At 32.2% G+C, this 27,224-nt stretch overlaps 1 protein-coding gene across 5 annotated transcripts in view; it reads right to left on the bottom strand.

Annotated features, from left to right (window-relative positions):
* The window catches only part of GLS (glutaminase), an 80,175-nt gene that overhangs the window by 18,936 nt on the left and 34,015 nt on the right, over positions 1-27,224 (bottom strand). For 2 of the 5 annotated variants that reach the window (XM_070580468.1, XM_008516545.2), the window contains exons 8-14: positions 22,800-22,832; positions 22,653-22,711; positions 19,659-19,725; positions 19,054-19,104; positions 16,415-16,591; positions 14,607-14,738; positions 13,301-13,393 (exon numbers count right to left, since the gene is read on the bottom strand). In XM_070580468.1, the coding sequence (XP_070436569.1) occupies positions 13,301-13,393; positions 14,607-14,738; positions 16,415-16,591; positions 19,054-19,104; positions 19,659-19,725; positions 22,653-22,711; positions 22,800-22,832 (612 nt within the window). Of the gene's footprint in view, positions 1-9,598; positions 12,323-13,300; positions 13,394-14,606; positions 14,739-16,414; positions 16,592-19,053; positions 19,105-19,658; positions 19,726-22,652; positions 22,712-22,799; positions 22,833-24,206; positions 24,257-27,224 lie in introns of those variants that run through there. The other 3 variants (XM_070580470.1, XM_070580469.1, XM_070580467.1) reach the window with 3 other exon arrangements.

The following is a 27,224-nucleotide window of genomic DNA, read 5'->3' as shown; positions in this document are numbered from 1 at the left end:
TCTTCCTGTACTCCCAAGGTTTGCTTCTCCAGTGTTCTCCATCTTACAAAATGCAGCAGCACCTGTCCTGCTTTTTTAGTATGTTGCTCATACTAAAAACCTGACAGTCAACCTGATATCTCATTCTTTTTCGTCCACCAAATACTATCACCAAATGCTGTCCATTTCATCTCTTAAACGCATCTCATATCTACCTACCTTTCTCACCTCTACTGCCCTATTCTACACATCACGTCTCATCTCAGGCCCAGAACTTCAACATTTGTCTCCATCTAATCCGTTCTCCACAGAGCAATGTTTAAAAACCAAATTATGTCATTCCCCTTCTTAGAAGCCAGTGCACTTTGAATAGTCCAAAACTCTTAATATGGCATAGAAAATTCTACATAAATGTTTCCCAAACTGTGTTCAGAGGACTACCCGCAGCAGAAACACTTGGGATGCTTTTTAATCAATCTCTGGGGGTGGGCCTAGGAATCTGCATTTTAAAATTAGGCCCCACTAACAATTCAGATGCACATTAGAACATGGGAAGACCTACCCTACACAATGTGATCTTATCTCTAGACTCATCCAGGGCCAATCTCCATTCACCTCGCCTCACTCTTCTTTCACCACATTTGCGTCCTTTCACCTTCTCAAATGTGTTAAACTTCCTCCTGCCCTGGGGCCTTCAAGCCAGACTATCCTATTAATCCTACTCCACCCTTCCTCTAACTCATTCAAAGTTTACCACTTTTCAGGGAAAACCAACCATACCTACTCATCCAGATAAAATGAGGTCTTCTTGTTACACCCTCTGCTAGCAATCTGTACTTTTCTATCATTATCATACTTGCTTAAAGAAATTCAGCCTATTCTTTAAGGAAATAGAATGTTAAACATACAGCTAACTATTGCCCCTACGTCCACTCCCCTTCCTCCCAGAGGTAAGCTTTACTGGAGCCTGGTGTGCATGCTCTTATACTTTAATTACGTTGTATATTTGTCTCATAAAGTCTTGTTATCAGTGTATAAAAACGGTGTCATATGGTATATGCCATTTCATCTCTCTTATAAGTTAAAATGAACTAGATCTACATATATCAGTATGAACAAATCACTTATCATCTTAATTTAGTAATTATTTATTCAATATCTGCCTCCTCTTCTAGATTGCAAACACCAAGGGCTGGATCATACTTGTCTCATTAACCACTGCATATCCTAAGCACTTTGCAGTTTCTGGCACATAATAGGCAAGAAATAAATACTGGTTGAATGAATAACTAATTAGTGAATGAATAATGAATAGGACAATGCTAAATTAATTTACATAAAATCTGAACTACTCCATCAAATTAAATTGGCTAAATATCTTGAACTATTTCTGTTTGTGTGCTGTTTAAACAAAAACTAGTGAAATACTGAGAGATTCTTAGTAGAAAGGAAAAAATAATTTCAAAGGTTATACATTTTCATTTATATAGAGGGATCTGATCTTGGTCACTGGTGGGAAACCTACATATAGTACCAGAAATGAAGAGGAGAAAGCACACACAAAAGGAAAACAGAATTCCTGGTATACGGATGAGATGAAAAATTGTTTGTAAAGTAAAATTGTAAGTAAAACAGGGACTAATAATATTGAAATGAAAACGCAGAAACCAGAAGGTCCTGGCCACTTTCCTAGAGCCACATAAGTGGGAAAGCAACTTCATATAAATAATGAACTATCTGACCACTCTTGTACCATACTAGATTATTACAAAAGCAATAGTGGAAGAAAAGGAGAACAATTTAATTGGAAAACTGGTACATTTACTGCCACTCGCCAGAGTAAGGGCATTGGAATAGAATTTTTTAATACACTGTAATAACAGAATTGTGCATGCTTCTTCATAATCCAGTATACATGGGCATATTTTTATGATTTTGCTTAGATTTAACATTGTCATTAAACTCAAAATCAAACACATATACAAGGACAACTATAAATGGCTCTAGACGAGGATAGAAAATTTGATCTTTTCATCATTCTAGTTCTGTTGGTTCCCCAAAAAAATTTTATCCTGAAAACAAGCGTAGATGTAAACAAAGACATTCACTTTTTTGGATATAAAATTCCAGATCATAGGACTATTATATATAAATAGGATTAATGAAAACTCCTACTTTGAACTTTATGAAAATCTCTAAAGAGTCAGGGTTTAGGAAGGTTCTAATAAATTGAGTCTAACTGATAGATATTTAGAGGAGGCAAACAAAAGGATTTAAAAATGCATCTTCTAAAATAAGTCTTGAGTTACAGTAAGCATCAGCTTTTAGTGCGAACATACTAATTTATATTTACATTGAATGCTGTAGGAATATACAAGGAAATTTTTTAAGTAATGAAAAGCACTTATATCTACAAGAGAGCTAAGGTAAGAAATGATTTTAATGGTAAGATTTAGAGCTGACTATCTTCTATAGTCAAGTAATATTGCAGTTAATTTTTCCTACTTAGATCAACAGTTGAGAACATAAATGTGGTCATGTTAGATCCTGACTGCTGAAAGCCCCTCAATGGCTTCCCATCACACCAAATTCTCAGCAAAAGGGTCTTTGGAGATGATAATTTCTTTTCTATGAGTGAAATACATATGTATATGCAGATTCATAGGATATTGGTGATAATGGGATGGAGACACTGTTTGCATTATAAAAGTTATAGTGAAAAATGAACTTATCACAGGATAATCTTAATATGAAATTTCCCTGAATGCTTGATCTATCAAGGCACTTTGAAATGGTCACTGTCCTTAAATTTTCATGGCCTATCCCAACTTTATTGACAAGGAGACATAAGTTGCTCCTGTTACATTTTGCAATGGGAAACAGTAGTCTATGCTCAAGAGGATGGGCTCTGGAACCAAAACTGCCTGGATGCAAACCCTCATGCAATACATCTAAAAGCTGTGTGATCTTAAGGAACTTACAAGACCTATCTAAATCAACAGAGGTAATAATAGTACCTATTTCATAGACTTTATGAGGATTAAAAAATTCTCAAAATATGCCTTTCACTGATGGTTGACCAATAGTTAAGTCACAATAAGTGATAGTTATTACCAATGATCCTAAAAGCCATGCTATTCAAAGTCTGATGTTACTAGGTTTCTCCTGATGGTGTATTGTGTATGCTCTGCTGCTAGAGCTGACTGAAATCGTTGACATTAGAAGCAAAAGAGGAAATCTACAGAAAACCACAAGATCTTGCTATGCTAGCAAACTGGACTGCCTGGGCAAACCCAGATTACCTGGATTTAGGCCCACACCTTTGAGGACAGATCACTGTATACTCAGTTCCAGCCTGCACAATGCTGAGCTTCCTATGGTAAGGGACTGACAAACGAACTCTAGACTTCCAACGTCTTTAGGCACAGGCAATAGGCATGGATGGGACATTATTTTCCATTTTAAGTCATCACCAATTTGGGGTATAAACAGTAATTTCAAACCTGTGATTAAGATTGTTTACAGATTAACTGTTATGGTTTACTCTCCTATGTCAGAATGAATGAGGATGGCACATCTTCTTGAGGCCAATTTTACTCAGACTCTGGAGAAAGGAAAAGTTTAGTCACAGAACTGGTAATTCTATTCTAAAGTTCTAAGTCATAGAACTTGTTTTAAAAATATTAAAACAAGAATTACGAAATAGAACAAAATTTACATGGATTTTTAAGGTAGAAAACAAAATTCAGAAGTTCATGCCTACGGTATATCACATTGGGCTACCTACCCAGATCCTATGCCCAACTGTCCAGCACTCACTGATGTTATTTAAGTCCAAAAAGCACAAGGTAAACTGAAAGCTTCAACAAGTTAAGAACTTTTGCAGAGGATCCCAAATTCTTAACTAACACAAAATTCTAAGCCTCACAGTGGCACTGAATGAGACTTTTTGCAAAGCAAAAACTACAAAAGACAATATGCAAATACAGCAGCAACCCTCTATCCAGAGCCCCTAAGTACAAGGTAATGCACTAACAAATATCATTATATGATATTTGACAAAGCTCCACATGTAAGGGACACCAAATAAACAACAGTGCTTATTCTGAAACAGTGGCAGGCATATACGGCAGATGTAAAATAAAATTGCACGAGACAAAATAAATATTAAAGCTTCTCAAATTTTTATTACTTGGCTAAAAATATAGAAAATTAGTTTTCTTTCTCCTTTTGTTTCTCCTTCAGGTGAAAGAAAAGTTATACATACTCTAAGTTCTGCTATCATACCTAGTTTAGTTGAAACAGTTCACTAACAGGTAAATAGAAACTTAAGCTCTACTTCCCCTCCTCCTTGAAACCATTCTCTAAAGTTTCTCTTTCAAGTAAAAAAGAGACACTAAGGCAGGAATATTTTATTGTTATGATTAAAGAGGGTTAATAGTATTAGTCACCATAGAATTTTAACAAAATCACTTGTCCTGTAATTTCAAGAGATGTCAATGAAGTTTCATTATGCAGAAAATGTAACATTACTCATCTCAATTCAAAATGGAAACAGTATTATTTAGTTCATTTAGTTAAATTATAAATCTTGTGCATAGACCTGGACCCACAGATGCATATATTTAGAGTCATATGTAAAATAATAAATTATCAGGCATAAGCTATATTATATTGAAAAAAAGAAGTTTGGACTTTTACACTTAGGGGTTTTTTTAACTTGTTCAAGAAAGCAATACTAGAATGGCAAACGTTAACAATATTAAAAGATTTGGAAATGATATATCAGCAATAAGAAAATTTGAAAATGAAAACCCATTTTATGAGTAACTCTGATATAATTTTTTAAGTTACCTTATTTTCAGCCAAAAATTAATTGATAGGAAAGGATGAAAAAAACATATACTTGAAATTAATATATTTTAAGTTTTTCAATTAGGATCTTTAATTTTGAGTGACTGAGAAAGAACAATAGACTTTAGATGGAGTTCAATTAATAATTTATATTGTGGCTTTATACAACCATCACTAATCTCACTTAATGGAAGAAAGTCAAGACTTAAGTTTTATGTTATCCTCTTAAAGAACAATTTACACACAAAATAATGAAAACTAGTAATTTTAACCTAAAGAAAACAAGAGGCTAAAGATCGTGATTTTAATTTGGTTTTTACAATGGAATGGTCCAACTATGAATGGTTATACTTGTATAATTCATGTTAATATTTCAGCATCATACTATAATTTTAATAGGTATAATGTGAAAGCAAGCACAGTTTATACTGAATAAGGCCCAGTCTCTTAAAAGTTAAAAGGTTCTCACCTATATAAACTTGCGGAGAGAAGAGCTATCTAAGGCAAAGTTTGAGAATTAGGAAAGTGCAGTAACAATATTTAAATTTTAACATTTGTAAGTCAACAAAGGCTTTTAAAATTAATGCATTTCAAGAACAGCAATATACATTTCCTTTATAAATAAATAATAAAAATCCCAGAACTAAGAAATAGATTGATACTGAGGACAATACACACAAGAGTAATAAACAGACAAATGAGGAGACTTGCTCTGAAGCTACTCAGAGATCCAAATATCTAAAATAAAAACAAGGGGAGTAGCTAGATATTTTGTGTGGTATGTGCTGGAAAAAGCTAAGTTACAAAGAAAACAAAATTTTTTTTAGTGAACATTTGTTTAGAACTCCAATAACCCCTGCTTATTTAAGATCTTTTTAGTTATATATTTAACCTAACCCAAAAGGAATTTATTTTAAAAAGCCAATGGTACATTTATTTTTAGAGTGACATTTCTGCTACACTTTCTTTCAAAGAAGGTTCAAGGGTAATGTCTTATTTTTAGAACTACTGTATAATTCTAACATTCACTTCTAACTTTACTAGTCTTTATAAACTGTGGCACACGACTGTTTACCAGAAAAATACACTTAAGTAGTTTCAGTAAATGCTGATGGGATAGTCTGCCAAATAACTTAGTCATGTTAACTACCACCAGTTATGCTTTCCTGTTAAAAACAAACCACCAACAAACAAAAGGTTGTCTCAACAAAACATAAAACAGACCAACTCCATCAAAAAAGGAAAAGAAAAATTGTAAATATGTTAATTGAGAAAGCAAGGTGCTAAGAAACCTGGAAAAGCTAGTTGGGTGGAGTGGGAGCTTGCAGAGATAAACTCTAAGAATACTTTCAAATTCAGCTCTATAATTCTAATAAATTACAAGATTATGGTAAACGAAAGAAAATCAGATCCAGAAAGGCTGAACTATGTTTGAAAAAGGAAACAAATTCTTCAGCTGTTTACGGAATGTGAATTAAAATTATAACTCAGGGTTCCAAGTGAATTTGCTGGGCAGAGGCGATTTTCATTATATAAACAAAAATCACTAGAAATATAACATGAAAACAGAAGTTTAAAACTATTTCAGGTAAAAATTTTTCTTTTCAAAAGCTAAGCCTTCCAGACAGATAATTTCCATCATCTGAGATATTAGGATTGAAAGCATTTCAGCAAGGTAAGTACTTAATGAGGAAAAAAATTCATTGTTTTTAATAATACTGTGTCCAGAAAATTCATGTCCTCAGATATTGAAAATGTGGCATAAAAATAAGTACACGAAATTGTTCTTTACCAGTGAGATTTTAACTGAAATATATCTGAATTAGTAAATGAGATTTAGAGTTAAAAGTCTACAAGAAGTGTTATGAGATCCAAATTGCCTGAATGTGTCATTTTACTACTCTTTCCTGTGAGCCTCCATACTGGACTGCTCATAGAGTTCATCACAGCTCTCAGCACCAAGGATCTTAACTTGTTCATTTTTTTGTCACGAATACATAACAGTTCTCAATAAGATGTGTTCTGTAATTTATGCAAAAAATACCACAGACACCACCAAAATTGCACTGCTAATCCTATTCATTTTAGTTAAAGGTTAATGGATTAGGAAGCCATTATAAAAGTTTTAATCAACAGAGCTTTACACATTTTGCACATCTTAATGATCTCTATAGCTACAACTTATAAAAATTACTAAAGTGGATCTACAAATCTACAAAACAAGAAACGGGAAACTAAGTCAACCTTTAAATAAATTTTCTTCTGATACATGCTCCTTAAGGAAAAGAATGTTTCTTAAAACCATAGTAATAGAATCACTTCATTAAATAAATATAAAGATCTATGCTCAGTCTACTTAACATCTTCCATTTAAAAAATAAGTACCTTTTCTCTTACTGTTTAAGAAGTTAAGGACGCTAAGAAACATCAAGTTTTGCAAGCTTTGATATACACTGGATAGATTTTGCCCTAGATGCCCTTATAGTAGTTTTAAAAACAGAAGTCCAGACTCAGATTTTTTTTTTTTTTTTTGGAGGAAGATTAGCCCTGAGCTAACATCTGCCGCCAATCCTCTTTTTGCTGAGAAAGATTGGCCCTGAGCTAACATCCATGCCCATCTTCTTCTACTTTATATGTGAGATGCCTGCCACAGCATGGCTTGATAAGTGGTTCATGGTTCAGCACCCAGGCTCCGAACCAGTGAGCCCCGGGCTGCCGAAGTGGAATGGGTAAACTTGACCACTGTGCCACTGGGCTGGCCCCTCAGATGGTGTAATTTCTAAGTTTCTTCAAGTCATGTCCATTGCATGGTACTGACATTAATAAACTACTTGTGAGGGAGGCAGAGGGAGAAGAGGGATAAAAGAACCTCTCCCAGTACAATTAAACTCCTTCTAATTCTGAGCAGTGTAGGAAACAAACATTTTAACTGCTACAATTTGAAATAAAAGTGGCTAAACTTGATATATTTGAATGTATGTTCAAGTGCAATTTTGCCCTTGAACTTCATGACAGAGAATGGACTAAGGTAAAGTCTATTATGAATCTAAGTGAAAATCTGAGGGATGGGTCATGATGCATCACAACAAGCTTGTTTTGGTTTTATTACACAATGTAAATATTATGTTTAATATAAAATGGTAAAGAAGGCATTAAGCAGAAATCACGTTTCTGTTTTTAAAAAGGCATTCTAGCATTTTCAAAACCATCTAAGAGAAAAACCAAAATTTTTACAAATGAATAGTAAAGCAGATTCATAAACCAAAAATGTGTACAATTCTTGGAATAAAACTATTCCGTAAACTGTTCAAACTGAGAAATACATCATTTAAGTTGAATACAATCCTTCTACATAATAAATCTGGAAGCTGCTTTAAAATATAAAGTCAACTTCCACATGAAGTCTGATGTTCTTGCTTTCCCTTCTGTGGAGTTCCCCAATATTCTTACTTTATCCAGACAGTGCTGATAGTGAAGGGGAGCAAGGACAGAAACCACAAATCTTTCAACTTAAACTGAACAAGTAAATATGTCATATTTTATAAATTCTGGGGCAGCAAAAATGTTAGGAGTTCTTTTATGACAAAACTTGTAATAGGAATAGATCAATGAACTATTTATACATAACATACTATGTGGAAAGAATTGCTGCTGATTTTCAGAAAATGGATGGATAGATAGACATATAGTTATACACACTTTATACATACACACATTATAATAAACTATCAAAATACAGACTGACATATCAGCATCTATCAGTGGTTCTTTTGACAGACATTCATGCCTATGAAACTACACTGTCAGATCAAGATCACCAAGCTCTTTGTCACCTCTCCCTTTCCTTCAAATGGGTTAAAAACAACAAAAAACCCCACATACGTCTTTAAAAGCAAATGATCATAAACTGTTACATTCTGAATATACCATGACACAGAACTCCTTATTTACTAGTCCCAAAAGAACTTAACGCAAAAAATCCCACAGATATATACAAACTCCTATAAGCAACGGTATTTCCCCTTCAAATAGTTTTAAAACTTCTACAAAATATATAGAAGTAAATGGAAATATATAAAAATAGATGGAAATATATGTGGGACGTCTCTGGATATGAATGGCTGATTTAATCAAACAAAAATTTCAAGTACTGTATTTGACCTACAATGAATGAAGCCTCATGATAATTTGAACCATGGTGTGGAAATATACTAAGTTCCTTCTGAAAATTAAATTCCTTAAAAAGTAGTTAAGGTGCATTTCTATATTGCACTTATTCCACTGAATATAAATTCTACTGAGACTGACAGTTCTATTCTAAAGCAACATTATGATACTCTTCATTTGATTTAGCAGTATGTTTTTCCTATTCAAGACAACACATAAAACACAACAGTTACATTCTTCCTCAGAAAGCAGAAAGAACCTGCAAATAGGGCAGTGTTGGTTTTTTTAAGTTGTCAAATGGAAAAACAACAAAAAAAACTGGGAGAAAAGTCTTTATTCAAATACTTCCAGTACAACCAATAGGAAAACGTCCTCCCCACCAAAAAAACCCCGCCGACACTATACTAGGTTAAAAAAAAGAATCAAATGAAGCCCTTTTGAGTATTTCTAGTTTCTCTTCATAGCAGCCTCAGAATTAATTAAAAATATAAAGCACTTTAATAGAATCTTCATAAAGAATTTTTAAGTTAAAATTCCAACTGTTTGTTGTACTTAAAATGCTGGAGTTGCTTTCATCAAAAAAAAAAAAACAATAAAATCAGCTTAAAATAAATTTATTGTACAATACAAAAGTAGGCATACCGGAAAATAAAAGGTACATTATTAAATATACAAAGCAAATGAAAGAAAGCTAAATAACACAAATGTTTTCATCCAAACACTAAGATAAAATGCACAACATTTATGCTAAAAATAAAGTATTTCAGAAAGGATATGCATTTCAAATGAAATGTTAACGATGAAAAAAAGAAAAACAAATATGCTAACTTCTACATGCTTGAATATCAAGAATCAGTAATAGCATGAAACATTAAATTCAACAACACTGGGTACTTTTCAAGAACTTTATTTGGAAAGGTATTAAAAAATACTTAAGGAATTAAAACAATGTCCTTAAATCTGGCAAAGGTTTTCCTTTTTTTTCTTTTTAAAGTAAAGTTGGAGGGCCTATTCACAATATCTTCCCCCTTCTTCCATTTATACCTTCCTACTAAAATTTCTGGATGCTCTTCCTTAACAAGATTCTATAAACACAATAGCTTAGATAACCCTATCTCATTGATAAATGTGCATTTAAACCTTACTAACATAGTAATAAGTGCCACAAATTAACATGATTTTGAAATCTATACAAACATAAACACAATATGAAACATTAAAATTTCATTTTATAAAGTAAAACCAACTTCCAAGTGAAACAGTAAAATGTAACAATTTAGAACATAGGGGAAAAAATAAAGCCTTTGTTGCAAACTACCTATTAAGGCATTCAGTTCCCCAAACCACAAACGGCTCTGGTGAAACTGATACAAACACCACTGTCCAAAGAGTCACAGAGAGGCGAGGCCTTCAGACACACCACTCTCCTGCAAACGGCCAAACCAGAAGCATCCAATTAGGACATGCATTAGGATCTGCACATTAGAGGAACACTCAAGTAACCGTAAAATCCTCTAAAACGTAGTATGTAATTATTTAAGTATGTAAGTTTAATACTTAAGTTAGCCCAAAAGGCTTCTGACCAACACCTCTGAGAGGGAACTTCTTTTCCTAATATCATAGTTCCCAAACTCAAGACCTCACATTGTCAGGATTTTCTATATCTATAGTTGCACTAGTATCTAAATTACTGTGAAATCTTTTTTGCTACACTCTATTTACTTTTACAGACTTTACCCTACCACATATGTGCCATGATACTAAGAAACTGCATATCAAGTTCTCCTTCTAGAGCCCCCTCCTGCCCCCTCCATATAAGTTTAAAACCAATTAAAAAAAAAAAAAAACCCTCGAAGCTGTGGGGAATTGTGGGGAGAACTCAAGAGGTATATGGAGGAAGGAAGAAGTGTGAATAGGTCCTAAGAATTTTACAATCACTTTGCCAGGACAGAATTTAAACACTGGGAATTATTTGAAATCAGGTTATCTAGAACCTATAGTCCTTCTCTTAAAACAAGTTTTGATTCTCAATATTGCATTTTTATAACCAAACAAAAGGATTCAGATCTAACAGATATTTTAGTAGCATACTTACTACCTTCAGACTGAATTCATTTCCTAAGTACTCTAAAAGAGTTCAAATAGAACACACTATGAGAGCTTATTATAATTTATCATAAAAGATTCATTAGCATTTGTGAAATTATTAGGATAATAAAATTATTAAAAGCTAAAAACCAAGATTCATCATTCATATTTAAATATAACATAGAAAAAGTTATGTGGATAATACGAAAATAAAATTGTTCAGGTAAACATTTCACTTGAAGACACTCACTGTCACTCCTTCTGAGTAACCATTATAGCTTTTTAACAATGAAACATGTCATTATCTTACATTTGAAAATCTTTGGCTGGAATGTTTTAATAACATAAGACACTCCTATACATGACAATTCTGACAGAACATAGGAGCGGCAAAGTAAAAAAGCAATGACAGGACATATTTTAAAGTGTCTGATAAAATTTAAAATGAATTTTTAAAAATTTAAAGCCCATCGATCACTAAAAATGGCATAAAATGTAAACTGAAGCTAATTTTATAATCTGCTGTTATTAAATAATTTGGGATTCATTATTTTGCCTTTTTAGTTTTGTATTTAGCATAGAAATACTTTCTATTGCCACTACAGTCATCATCTCAGTTTTAAAATTGGAAAAGAAAAAACAAAATGTAATGAAACTTAGGAGTTCAATGTGTGGGTTTTAGAACCAAGAAACTACAAATTTCTGTTGCTATTTTAAAATGGGAATCTGACTATATAGTTAAAATTTTAATTACACCAAGAAAAATTTTAAAGAAATTTTTCCTTCTTGCATTTTTTAAAATAAAGCAAATTTGCTTTATTTACTTACAAATACTTTTCTAAAGAACAACAAATCCACTTTTTAATCTACTATCTTTATACAAAGATTAAAAGAAAAAAAGCTTTATGGCTCCAGCACTCAAGGTTGAGAACACAAAAAAAACTCAAATAAATATTTATAGTATGCAAAAAAGCTAAAGGTGTTTGAAAAGTTAAATGAAGAACATTCTGAAACTAGAACTCATTTCTTTAGCTTTTCTCTCCCAGACTTTCCATTCTATACACTACAGTTGTAGAGATGTCCTCATTTGACTCAGGTGACACTTTTTTCCACACTGTCTCTTTTAAAGCAAGTTCTTGTTGGAGACTTTCATAGTCCAATGGTCCAAAGGAATGCTAGTTGTTCAAGCAACATACATAATTTATTAGTGCACTTGAGTGAAGAAAGGTCCAAGCTATAAAACGGTATTTTTCAATGAATGTTATTAAAATCTGTTAACATTTTCACCCACCACCATCTGATGTTTTGCTCCATGTTACTCATGTTGATTCCCATGGAAGTTTCTATTCTGTCGGCTTAGCATAATTCTCATATATTATTAGAAGTTACTTTGATTGGAATTAACAATAGGAAAATGTGCTTAGTATGTATTCAAAATATTTTCTACTTATTAATGCTTCACATTAGGTTCAAATCTAATTAGGTAATTTTACTATAAACATTTTCCATATGGGATGCAAAGAAATTTAATTAAAACTCAAAACATGTCCCTTGGTCCAGCGAACAATTATGAAGACAAAGAAATCTTATTCCTGAAATTTAAGTGCTCACTCTTAAATAATAGCTATAAAAAAAGAAGTATATATGTGCAATAATACGAAGCCAAACTAATAATAAACAAATGTTAAGAATATCAGGACTATTGCATTAAACACTTTTTAAAAAAAAAAAAATATCATCTTTAGTGGCCTATAAAACTTATTATGAGGCTTTGTAAGGTCTTTCACTAATACTATAATCCCTTTTCCACTTACATACCCATCCACGTCAAAATAAACTTCAATTCAAGACTAGAACTGACAAATATTAAGAGGAAAAAACAAGGCTTTCTTTTTATAGTATGCAGCACTTTCCAATCTATCTTCTTTCAACAGAATCAATTCTTCAAAATAGTACTTAAAATAGCAGAAAAATGGGACAGAGGGGAGAATTCTGCTGCTAGGCCTACCAGTTTCAATTTAAATAAAACAGCAGCTATCTATGAACTACTGCTTGAGGATGAAAACATCAACAATTTGTTTATGATAATTTGTGATTAGCAAATATATGAGGCCACTAACAATTAAACTAAGTTTTATTTAAACAAGCGAATCTCATTTTCTTTTTCTTAAAAAAATATTACATAATAATCTAAAATAAGAATTTTGCTTACCCTTTGATCACCACCTTCTCTTCGAGGATCAAGTTTTTTTGCAAAGTGTCTCAAATTATCATAGTTATGGAAATTACACAGAGAAACAAGATCCTGTAAATAAACAGAACAGGTATAAGAAACTGGCTATTCATTGGCTATTGTTTTTTTCATATTTTAACAAATTACACTAATACTGTTCAACCTAACTACTATCTCATGGAAAGCACCACTGCATGTTAATAAAGCAGCATGATGCATCAAGAAGAGGACTGAGAGGCCAAGAGTTCACCAGTGCGGATCCTGGGTGGAGACATGGCATCGCTTGGTAAGCCATGATGTGGTAGGCATCCCACATATAAAGTAGAGGAAGATGGGCACAGATATTAGCTCAGGGCCAGTCTTCCTCAGCAAAAAGAGGACGACTGGCAGCAGATGTTAGCTCAGGGCTAATCTTCCTCAAAAAAAAAAAAGAAGAAGAAGAAGAAGAAGAAGAGGGCTGAAGTCAGAATGAGAAGATATGAACACAAATTTGAGAACACTGCTTACTATATAGCGTGACCTTAGGGCTCAGCACTCAAACTGTTTAACTTTCATTTCCCACAAAATAGGCATTATAACAGACCAGATGAAAGAATTCTTCTATCAAATAACCAATAGGCACTACAAATATATAAATAAATATTCCAGTTACAATCTACTATAATCTATAAGCAATCCTATGTCATTCTCTAGTTTTTGTAAAATACAAAAAACTGAAAAATAAGTCACAATTTTAATTGAGAAAGTCTGCAGAAAACATTACTGTACTCAATGCAGACTCTAGGAAGCAGTAAATAAAACCAGAAGTTGAAATATTAGCCAAGACTTGGGTAACAACATAAAATACTGAACTAGTCAAGAGTAGTAACAATCCCTCAAAAAAAAAAAAAAAAAGATTTTTAAAGGTAGTGGTTTATGGATAAAGCTATTCAACGAGGCAGATTAAAGATGATAGAATAAAGTACAATAATCTTAATTTATGTTGGATTTTAAATTACTTTTCCAAGTTTAATATCTTTTGCTGAGCTTTTGGAAACTGAAAACTAACTACAACCATGAAAATTAAAATATAAGCATCAAACAAATGTAATTTTCTGTAAGAATGATTCTATGGGAGCTGTCTGGTAGAGGCAGTTTGAAGCTGCTCTATGAGTACTTCCATGACTGTCCACTAACTGGCAGACAGGAAAGTAGAGTGCCAACAATCAATAAACTGTAAAAAAAAGAGAATCATTGGATGGTTCAACTTGTACGATCGTTATTTTCCTTAAGAAAATACGCTTACATGACAGAAGTGAATTCCTTTAACACTGTTGCCCATCTTGTCCAGAGGAGGAGACCAGCACATCATACCCATGACATTGGGGACAACTAAAAGAATGCCTCCAGCAACTCCAGATTTTGCAGGAAGACCAACCTGAAAATAATTTGAAAAAAGGGACATTCATGTTAACATTTTAAAATAAGAAAAGTTATGCCTAACAATAAGAGAATTGGTTTAAAAATTATGGTATATATCCATACAGTAGAATTCCAACATTAAAAATGTATTCATCAACATGTTTATAATAGAGTAAATGAAAAGACAGTTATAAATAGTTAAGATACATTTAAATATAAAAAAATTTTGAAAGATATATTCTAAGCAGTTAAAGTAGATTACATATAAATTGTGGAGCTATACATGTTTTTATTTTATTCTTTTTGCCTATCTATATTTTTTAATTGTTCTGTATTAAACACGCATTGCTTTTAAGTATGAAGTTATTTTAAATTCAAAACAATATTTTACAACTAGAAAACAACAAGAAATTATATCTTCTTAAAAGACTTTCTGTGATATACTGTCAGAGAAATTCTGAGGAATAGAGATAAGACGGTAATTCAAATTAAATCTCTTCAAAACATTTAATTTTACATTATGTAAAACTTGACAATAATTATGATAAAAGACAAAAATTAAATCATCAGGGCAGTGTTCATTAACGGCTTACTAATATTCAGACATTGAGTATTTCTTGCTGCTGGATTCTTGCATAAAACTAGGCAAAACAAAAAAATCACCTGAATGAGATCTACCAATTTACAGGGAATACAAGGGACAATGGAATGAATGTAATAAGCAAAATCTAGACTGTTGAAAAACTGTACAGGATAAATGACCCAGTTTTTTCAATCAAAAATAACAAGAAAAAAGAGAGAGGTCAAGGGGAAGACTACAGATTAAAAAAAACACAAAGAGAGACAGACACAAGCAATCACAATGTATGGCCCTTTGCACAAGCCAAACAAACTGTAAAATAATAACTTATAAGACAATCCAGATAATCTGAACACTGACTAAATATTTTGATAATATTAAAGATTAAAACTTTAGTTGTCTTTATATGTAATAATGGTGCTGCAGGTTTTTTTGAGTCCTTATCATTTAACATTATGTACTGAACTATGACAAGGGTAGGAGAAGTAGGTGTACATATAGATGAAACAAGAATGGTCATGTATTGATAATTACTGAAGTTGAGTGAGGGTTAACATTAAATGCATCTATTTTTCTAAACTTTAAAATAAAAAATTTTTTTAGCACATTAGAAGTTGACATAAGCAGAATGAAATAAGAAAAGTCTATACATTTCACAAGTAGCAAATGTACAAGCAAGCTTAAAGCATTATATTTTTAAGTTTTAACTTTAACATACTTTTAGCCCTTTGAAAACATCTATGGCTGTAACCAAAGATGTTAAACATTACAATTATGCACTACTTCTGAATTTAAGGAATTCTTGAGGCATGTAATCACTATAATGCAAAACATTAACAACTAAAAGAAAGCCTGTACTAACCTTGTACATTGAAATGTCTTAAAAATAGAAGTGATGAGGTTCTATAAATTAAACTTCAAGTTCTTAAGAACATCTGGTAGAGTGCTTCACTATATTCTTTACCAATTCTGTAACAAATTAACCTTGAAAACAAGCTTCTCTCTCAAAAATTAATGTACAGCTTTAGAAACAAATTCTAAACTGCATTTTTAAAAGAACCAGTCCAGACTAGTTTCTTGCCAGAAAAAATTAAGATTAAACAATTACTTACATGGAAAGCAAATTGCCCTGAGAAATCATACATGCCACAGGAATGCATCAAACTCAACGTATTTCGAACTGCCTCAGGGCTCAGTACTCTTTCACCAGAAATTGGGCAGAAACCACCATTAGCCAGTGTCGCAGCCATGACACTAGCTGATTCACAAGTTACTTCAATGGAGCACAGCTAAAAGGAAGAAAAAAGGGAATTCTGAAAATTTAGGCCCACATTATTTTTAGTATTTCACTTGACTTCTAAGATAATCTGTTTTATCTGGTATTTCATATAAATCTGAAATCTTTCTTCCAAAGGGATTATTTTAACATAACTTGATGATATTCCAAAGATTTTTATTTGAACAAAGTTCTAGCCCCTTTAAGGCTATCCTGACTTACCTAGCTATTCAGTCTTTTAATAGCCAAACTAGGATAGGAAGAGTCAGCCTCTAAGCACTAAGATTTGTAACTGCCCCATGTGATATTCAAAGTTGCTTAAATATTAATGCTTTCCATAGGATACACAAACATAATTATTTTAACTCAATAGAGAAGAAGGAGCCATGATATATTTTTAAGATAAAGCAACATACATCAGTATTATGACAGCATCTACATGAGAAATTCCCACTTTAGGAAAAAAATGATAAAATGCCTGACATTTCACCATAACAAAGCCCAGCATCCCCATACGGTAACATGCAAAGGACTAAGGGAAGAAAAATCTAAGACAGCTCTAGCCTGGACGCTTTGTGTGCCTAAACCAAAATGCTTCCTTTTAAACCATTTATTAACATTCAAATATTTGATATTGACTATGGGTGCTGGATATACTATGATGAATGAAAAAAACAAAGTCCAGGTACACTGTGGGATGAAATTTTTGCATTTAAATATAATCAAAATAATGGAAATACTTTACCACACCAAACCTAAATTTACCCATAAAATAAAAGAACAATAAATATGCTCTATTTTACTTTTCATCATCAGCAACCAAAACTGAGGGGCAAGCAGAGGAGAAAGGGAAGGTGCAAAGGGGGAAGAAGAAGAGACTTTCTCAACTTACAAACCTTCCTCACTCATACGTCAGGATCTACAAGAGGCACAAAGGGGTTTGGAAATAGCAAGAAGGGAAACTTCTTAACTACAGTGAATTAGAAAACTGATTGGGAGCCACTTTTTGACTGACTTTCACTTTTGCCTATTTATACAAAACCTCTTCCCTATTTCTCAAAACTACAGAATCTACTTACTGTACTGACCCAGACAGCAAAGATTTATAGTAAAGTTGATCTAATCATGAAAGGTTTTCCAAAAGAAACAAGATTTAAATTCCAATGATCATTTCCTCATCATACTTAGTATTAACTGGCATTTTGTCTGTCATAAGGTGATACACTCCTAACGACAAATGCCAATTTAAGAGTGCTTTCCTGATACCCTGATGGAGGTTTAATTAGAAGCAGTTCTTCTCCACAAAAGTAACAGGTAGGGCTTCTATGGGTGTCTCTTGATGTTTGCTCTGAAGTGTAGAAATTTCACAGTAGCTTAGTAGCATCTATGCCATAACAGCCAAAGTTAAATATGAACACTAGAGGAAAAGAAACTTTAACAAACAGAAGAAATTCATATGGGCTAGGGAAAAAAATAAAGCCTACTAGATAAAAGCCAACATGACACTATATTTCATCTAACAACAGTTTCAAAGGAATTTCACACATATCATCTCAGGTTATCTTCAATGTAATGCAGAACGTTAGATGTCAAGCGTATGCTACAGATAATGAAACCAGGCCTCAGAAATTGAAATTAGGTCACACGGCTAAAAAGTGGCCAAGTTAGATCTTGATTTTATATTGATAGCCTGGTTTCCCAATTCACAGTTCTTCATGTCGGGCAGGTGACAAACTGTGACTTGGACTTCCATCAAAATCTACTTCATTATCAACCTCTCTTATATATTTTTTAAGATTAGTACAGGTTAAAATTAAAGCATCTTCAAAAGTAAAGGCAGGCAAATGTAAGGTAGATTAGAAATTAACAATAATTGATTTGTTACTATGTAGCTTATAGAGCATCAGAGACACCATGATATTAAATCTGTAAGAATGAACTGAACTGAAAATATCGGTGGAGGAGAGGGATGTCCTGGAAGGCTATCTTCCATTGAGTTCTACACCACAGCAGATTAGGTGAGTGGCCCCCTTCCCCATGAATATGGAGAGCTCCTCTAACATAGAAGAAAAGTCACTATGTGACACTACAGAAATGAACTAAACAAACTGAGAAACTGTCACTTTAAAATGCTTAACATGAACTCTCTGATAAAGAAACAAGCAACTCCTCCAAACAAAATTTAAAAGTAAACAAGACAGAGCTCAGTTTATAATAAGGAGAAGCCAATTACAGGAACTGTACATTATTTTTGATACTTCTTAAATATAAAGTTTTTACAGAAAAAAATTCTCTGTATTACATTCTGAGGCATGACTTTTTAGAAGATACAGATATGAGACTGTCTTTCATGAAGACATTTTTTTGGGAGTCAATGAGAAATGTATTTTCTCTTGGCTTAGAGCCAAGATTACAGAGAGATCTAATGTGACACACAAATTTATACAAACAATTCATATAGTTAAAGTAAATTACCTGGAAGTAGAAGTCTAATATACCAACCATGTCTGTGCCTTCTGGAAAACACTAAAAAAATAGAAAGGCAATTAAAAACATTGGCACATAGCAAAAAAAATATATGCACATAAGCAAAGGATGCATGAAGATTAAATTTAAAATGTATACAAATATTTCATTTTGACAACAAAATAGTATACAACCTACAAAAGGGTATAAACATGAAATAATGAAGAAAAATAAAGCAAAATTATATCACATATAGATTTATAGATACTAGTTTAACTGACAATAAAACAAGTTACTGGACCAGCCACTTAAAATTAAAAAGTCAAGTGTAATCAACAATAGTCAGGCACTGTACTTTTGGAAAAAGTAATGGGCTAATCCTTAAGCAAAATTTGTAGTAATATAACTCTGAAAATTTGAATACTGCCAGATACAAACTGATTTCATAATATTAACACTTTGATAACATTAACTCAAGAGTGTTTTGCAAAAACTTTTGCACCTTAAATATTAATAGGTAGTTGCTGAAAAGCTATTGTTGAGTTCTTAGCATGCATCTTCATGTATTTTATTAAATAAAAGAATTATTTGAAATAGAAACAAAATTTAAAAACCTTTTTTTCTTTTAAGTAATATCCTATTGCAAAATTTCGATCTCCACTTTCTCTTTCGGACTGAAACCTAGAAGAAAAAAACACATTGGCTCTATTAATTTACTTTCTGTAAAAGTATGATTATAATGGAGTTTAATCTGTACAGCAAAGTGCAGTATAATGAACACTGACCTAAGAGTCGAGGCTGCTGGGCTCCAGTCCCAGTTCTGTCAACAGGCTAGCTATGTGGCCTTGGGCAAGTCGTTTAAGTGACAATTCTTTCAGCCTTAATTTTCTTAGCTGTAAAAGGACTGAAATGAACTAGGCCCTTTCTTGCTTCACATTTTGTAAATAAACAAGCTAATTTTAAAGTTATCAAACATTCCACCATTGAAATATACTAAAAAATTTCAGAATCTTCTGGATTCCCCCAAAGTACAATAAACAGTCAATTCAAACTGAGGGAATCCATGGAAATTTCACTGAGAGGGGGACACATGAAATGAGCCTTACAGCATTTGCTGGATTAACAGATTTCAGGGGGAAGCCTGGGTGGTGGCAAATTTCATACAGCGTGAACAAAGTTATAAAAGTATAAAAGACAGGACTTCATTGAAGAATGGCAAATATTCTGATGTATCTGGGAAATATCCTTCATGGAGAAGAGTAGAGAAACAGCAAACTAACAAAGGAGGCTAGGATCAAATTACCAAGACCAAAAAATGCTAAAAAATGTAATGGCTCCCGACTGCCTATAGAATGAACCTTGAAGGCTTTCAAACAAGTTACCTTGTCAGATCTACATTTTAGGAGGATAACTCTGTCATCAGTTTAGGAAAGGGGAAAAAGAAAGGATAAGTGATGTTATTATGAGACTACTAAATAAGAGCTACAGGAAGCCTGAACTTAGGTAGTGGTGATAGAAATGGAAGGAGCTGTATAATCAAACACAAGAACATGAGAGCAGTTGGGCAAGTCTTCTGACCTGATGGGAAAGAGAAGAACCAGGGTGAAGTCTGGTACAAAGACTGGATTTCTAAAATAGTCTACTGAAAGAATGGTGATAATCAACTGACATGAGGATCCCTGGAGCAAAGAGCAGTTTGGGAAGAAATAGATGAGTTTTGACTCAGATAGATTCCATTTGTGGTACATTTCAGAGCTCAACCTATAAGCGTCCAGAAGACTGCTGACAAAAGAGGAACTGTGGGTGATACTGTTTGCATTATCGATCATGGGTGGACAGCCCCTTCTAACTGTATTTTAATATTTCTACGGTCAGAAAAACAATGTTGGATATGGGAAAGTTCTTGTAAATAAACATGTCAACTTGCCATACTTTTTAAAAAAACATCAGCACGGTATAAAGGACTAACTACTTAGACATTATCCCAGTGCCTAGCATTCTGTTCATCAAACACTACATCAAGTACCTAATATCAGCCATATAAGAGGAATACAGAAATGAATTGGAAGATACTCTATCCAGGTCTTAAGAAGGTCAAAGTCTAATGGTGATGAGAGGACAAAGACAGACAAAGAATTAAGTTCAATAAAATATGGTAATATGAAAGCACAGAAGAGAGGCGAGATGAGATTCATGAAAAACTTCATGGAAGATACTTAAGCTGATGAATAAAAGTTGGTAAAGCAGACAACCTCAAAATTTTTGCCCTCTGAAACATGAAGTACAAAGCATCACCTAGTTAGTATTCACACCAAAACTGTTTAAGCTTTATCTAATCACAAGGAAATAGCGAGACCTATTCAAAATGGGGAATATCTACTACAGCCCATGGGCCAGATCTAGTCTGCTGCCTGTTTTTACAAATAAAGTTTTTTGGAACACAGCCTCATATTGTCTATGGCTGTTTTCCTACTTAGTAGAAGTGAGTAGTTGCAACACCATATGGCACAGAAGTCTAAAATATTTACTATCTGGTCCTTCACAGAAAAAGTTAGCTAATTCCTGCTGTATAAAACAACTGGTTGGCACTCTTCGAGAAAGTTGAATAAAATTTTGAATAAAATTTTAAAAAGAAAGGGTCTAGGACAGGGGGCCTTTTCTATTTTAAAAAGATAAAAGAGATATACCAAATGTAATGCATGAACATTCATTCATTAGTTCCTAAAAAAAAAAAGGTCATAAAAGGCATTTCAGGGACAGCTGGGGACACTTACATATTGATTAACATCATGATATTTTAAAATTAATATTTACGTTCTTAAGTGTGTTGATGGTATTGTGGTTACATAGAGAATGTCCTTATTCTTAGGACACTCATGCTGAGTTATTTAAGGGTGAAGTGGCATGACGTCTGCAACTTAATTTCAAATAGTTCAGAGAAAAAGAAGCCCTCATACATGTATATTTACATATATTTACATATATATGTAGAGATACACGTATTTTTAACTGTTTATCTAAAGAGAGAGGTTGAGAAAAAGCAAATGAGACAAAATATTAACCAGAAAATATAAATGAAAGATATCCAGATATTCATCATTTATTCTTTCAACTTTTCTGCAGACTTGAAAATTTCAAAATAAAAAACTGGGGTAAAAATCAAATTAGCCAGGCACACATACAGATTAAGAAACGTTAAGACAGGTATTATAGAAAAAGAGAAAATTGAATAAATGCCAGTAATTTGAAGTGAACTTGGCATCTTTTCTAATTCTGATTATCCATCAAGTTTGTTGAAAATACTTAAAGCATTTTAAGTGTCCCCCCACTCAGGTAATTTAGAAATCATTCACTTCCCTCTAATGACCAAATTTTAAATAATTATTTATTCACTGAAGTCAGTCCTAGGGCCAAAAAGGAAGAAAAGATTAATTCTAAATACAGTGAGTGTGTGTGTGTGCATGTGCATATATATAAAAATATAAAATCATACTTTATATATATATGGAGTCACAAAACAGTATTTAAAATAAAATTCTATAATCTAGATTTTGAAAATTAAAGAGTCCTGACCCATTATAAACACTTAAGTCATAAATCAGACTCACGTTGCATTACTGAATCCAACATATTCATTACCAGCCATCTTATTCAAAAACTGCATCACCTATAAACCAAAATTAGAAAGTATTAGTAATCAAAAAACAAATATATAAAGAATGTAGCATGAAAACTGAATTCTATATTGCACTTACATAGTCAAATTTTTCAGCATTATTCACTCCTTGCTGCAAAGAAATGAGACATAAATATGTTAATATAGGCACCACCATAGTTAAGTTTTAAGTGACTATAATATCAAAATTTCAAACTGCTATCATTATAATTAATATACTGCGCATTAGTACTTTTAGATCTAGAAAATACTTCTAAAGTAATTTAATATTTACATAAACTTTTTACATGTTCTTTCATTAGCACCATATGTTGAGAATGGATCTGAATTACAAAGGGAATGCTTTATTTCAAGTATATCTTTACCCAACCCAAGTTACAGAATTTTAAATACAAGTTACCCCAAGTCCCCTTATTTTTCATGACAACACACAATCTGCTAGAATGTATGTTATTTATTTAATTTCATATTTTTAAAAAACTTAAAGTTTCACCCTTAGAAAAGAATTAAGTATATATAAATTATGGTTTTCAATTCAGAACAATCTACTTATATTTTTAAAATAACTTTAAACCAATATTAGAGTTAGAAAAATGAGTTACGTTGCAAAACTAACTAATCTTTTATAATCCTAGTATAAGCAAACAATCTGGATACAATTTACTATATAGAGAAGGCTCTATCTTTAATATCTCACTTGTTATAACAATACTTGAACTGAAAAAAAATTATAGTTCAGTCCCTAAAAAATTAGCTGTATTTTTATTTAGCACTATGCCAATTCAGAGCATGGAAGATGTATTGTTTCATCACTTCTATTTCTGATGTTAGCTACTGCAAATGTCAATAGGAAAAATCTATGTAATGTAGATCAGTTCAAGTAGCCAAATGGTTTCATTTTACCTCGGCGAAGTTTACAAAGCAGTAAGTTGTAGATCTGAAATCAAACGTATTAATTGGTGATATGCACCCAATAGAAACAATACATCTCTAATTTTTAAAACAGGTTTAAAATAAAATAATTCGACAACTAAAGTTATAAAAACAAAATTTTCTAACTTTACCCTCAAAAAATCCAAAACACTGCACTTTAAAATTTCATTATGGGAAGAAAACCTGTATCAGAGTATCATTTAATTGAATAAAGCCAGTTTCATTCTCCACTTTACAAGTGGATTAGGATGTGGCTGATAATCTGTGAAATCTTACAAGTCAATTTATTTGAGAAAGGATGTCCAATCACACATACAATCAGTAGCTGGAAAGAACACCACACTATTTTATCAAAATTAGGCATTAACAGAGCTTAAACAAGATAAGGATAATTTAGCTACAGTCATATTGTAATCACTTATCTATGTATTTTCTCTAAAGTGTCCTTTGACATATTTTAAGTTTTTCTTTCCTTATTAATACACCAGAAATCAAAATGTAGAAATGTAACTCCAAAGCTGTTCAATGAAAAATAATTAAAAGAAGAAATTACCAACTTCATTGAACTGTTGCAGTTGTCAAAATATTCCATAGATCCTAATGCTGTAAAATATGTAACAACATTTAAACCACAAAAACCTTTTTAACCTTTGAAAAAGCATAAAAAAACAACTCTTTTGGAAAAGGATGTCAGCATTTGCATTGGGATGTCACATGATAATAACTGGTTATACAATTAATCAATGTAAAATAAACAAGTGATATTGAACTTTCATTCTCTGACCTAAACTGTGCCCTATAAAATTAATACAAATTTTCTTTATTTGGCTGTCATGTTTAATTTAAAAAAAAACTTGTTTCAACCCTAGACTGTGGTCATATATTTGGTCTACTTTGCAGCTTACTAAATTAAAGTACAATTAAGTTTTGCTTCTATGCTATTTTTAAGAAACAACTGATATTTACCAATGTCTATCATTCTATAACATTTTGGGCAAGCTACTGAAATGTCCTAGGCAGATTATATAAACAAGCAAAATAAAATATCTGAATGACTGTGTTGACTCAAGAAAATTTCTCCCCAAAACTTCCCCATTTAAATGTAAAAGCACTCGAATAATGTTTGTTCTTACTAGAATAGTAAGACCACCCTGGAGATACTTAACCTGTCAACAAAATATATTTGCCCTTGCATGTCTTGGAAAGATTTCATGTACCCCAGGGATATATATGGGATCTAATAATTATTAGATGTTATGCTATTTTAATTTTGAAAAAGTTACAGTATAAAGTTTATTTTTAAAGATGTTAGAAAAAACACACATACTCATACAAAATAAAGTGGAGTAAATTCCTCCCCAAAAGCAAAAAAACCATCATCATTATCCAGTAGTGGGGTGCAGAGGAACAGATATTATGAAAATTGAAGCCAGGAATGGGTACATGGGGGCTAGTTATACTATTGTTTATTTTGTACATATTTGAAAATTTTCATAAAACATTAAAGGAAAAATGTTTATTTGCTAATCACCACGATGTCCCATGCTAACATACAAAAACTGCTCCTTTAGAATATTTTCTTTTCCCTTTGAAATAGTAATTTTTATTTAGTTCATCTATCAGTGAATAGTTTCTATTAGTAGAATGAGGAGTTTAATTCTCTATTTTAAATTTTTACAGATGTATGAATTGAGAAATCTTGCTGACAACAGATGAATAGATGGAAAGAGAAAAGGTTTTGTTATAGCAACGTCACTCAGTTCTTTACATATCTATCTCATTACATGCAAAAGTCACACAGTAATCTACCCTCAAAAATTATGCTTAATGGTCTTATTAACTAACAACTTGATTAGATCCTCTTTCCATTTTATTGAAATCAAAAACTGGAAACAAGGTGGTATACAAGAGACTTGTTCCCAGTCATTATATAGTGATTCACATCCTCAATACCACTGACTTCAATATTTCAAAATGTTCTCTTTTGTTGGTACTTATTAAGTTTTTACAACCTGAAGCAGTACACCACAGTAAAATGTGACACACGAGAAGTATGCCTCTCCTTTGAAAAGTGAGAGGAAACCTGAACCAAAGGCAAATTCATTTTAAGAAAAGCACACATGAAAGCTGGGATTTGGAAACTGATAGTCTTAAAACTATCCATGTCCCTTATCTCTTGGAAAAAAATTCCTAGTTTTAACTCACTGCACAGATTATTAGATATCATGCTATTTTAATCTTGAAAATGGTACAGTAACTTGTAGTAAGTACAGCAGGAAAACTTAAAAAAAAAGTAAACTGGACAAAATATATTTACTAACACTTCTAATTCATTCACCAAATGACTTTTAAAAAACAAACCATTGTGGTTTGCTTGAAAATGGTAGTAATCAGACCCCGAGACTAGAAAATTACACAAATTTATTTTTCTATAAACACATCTCAAGTCAAAAAATTTGCATTCCTTTGAAGAAAATTTTAGGAAGGAAAATTTGATAAAAAGGCACTGAGTTTTAACACTGACTATTAAAAGAATTAATGTAACTACACTGGAGTGTTTTTATAGCCTGTTTTTACAACATACTCATGAATTGAATCACATATTATGCATTGTAACACAGGTGAAAATATCACTGTTAACAGGGACACATCTGCCAATAAATTTAATATAAAAATGACTCATTTAGAGTCAACATATTAATCAGTTATTTTATAAGTAAATCACTTTACTCCATTCATAAAGTATGGAGGTGTAAAAGCCGACTGGAAAATTAGAGATCATAGAAGCAAGAGGCAAAAAAGAGCTACCTGAAAATGATTTAAAAAAATACTTTTAGTTTAATCTCACTACAGGAAATGCCTTAAGGCTAAATACTTGGAATATTCAAATAGATATTATAGGTGAAAAAGGTTTAAATCTAGTATTTTCATAGATTAACCTAAAAATAAAGTTACAGAAAAGTGGATTCTGTTGGCAATAAATTATTTGCCTTTTATTTTAAAAAAAAAAAACCTCATATACACCAACTGATGTAAACATGAAGTAAATAAACCAGTATAATCCTTTCTTATGAATGTTACCATGTCCAAGGTGTCATCCATGCTTCCCAGAGCCACAAAGTGCCTTCAAAAAATATGGCTTATAAGCAAGTCTAACAGTTTACTGCTAACATGACCAAAATGAGCATTACATACATATTAACTAAATTTGTCCTAAGTTTCATGGAGCATGATCATGTTGTTTTTTTAAAAAAGAAAGGAAAAAACCTCCAGTTTTTTCAATTAAAAAATACTTCTGATTAAAAAAAAATCGAGTTTCCTCAAACAAAAAAAACTGGAAATAATTACTAGAATAAGAGACATAAACAAAGAAGAAGAAAACAATGTAACTCATTCTTTGCCTTTAAAATAAAAAAGCAGAAGTGTGGCAATTATCTCGTAATATGTTGTCCTCATCTTCCCACCCAAACCCTCATGTTATTGCCAGACCTTAACTTTTAAACTTTTTAATTAGGCGAAATTTTTACCGCTGAAAAGAAAAAGAATTACATAAAGATACTGCTATTTCATC

This window comes from Equus przewalskii, chromosome 17, assembly GCF_037783145.1.
Source record: "Equus przewalskii isolate Varuska chromosome 17, EquPr2, whole genome shotgun sequence".
NCBI classification, from domain to species: Eukaryota; Metazoa; Chordata; class Mammalia; order Perissodactyla; family Equidae; genus Equus; species Equus przewalskii.
The sequence above is the reverse complement of the archived record's forward strand: the minus strand, read 5'-3'. Positions and strand labels throughout refer to the sequence as shown.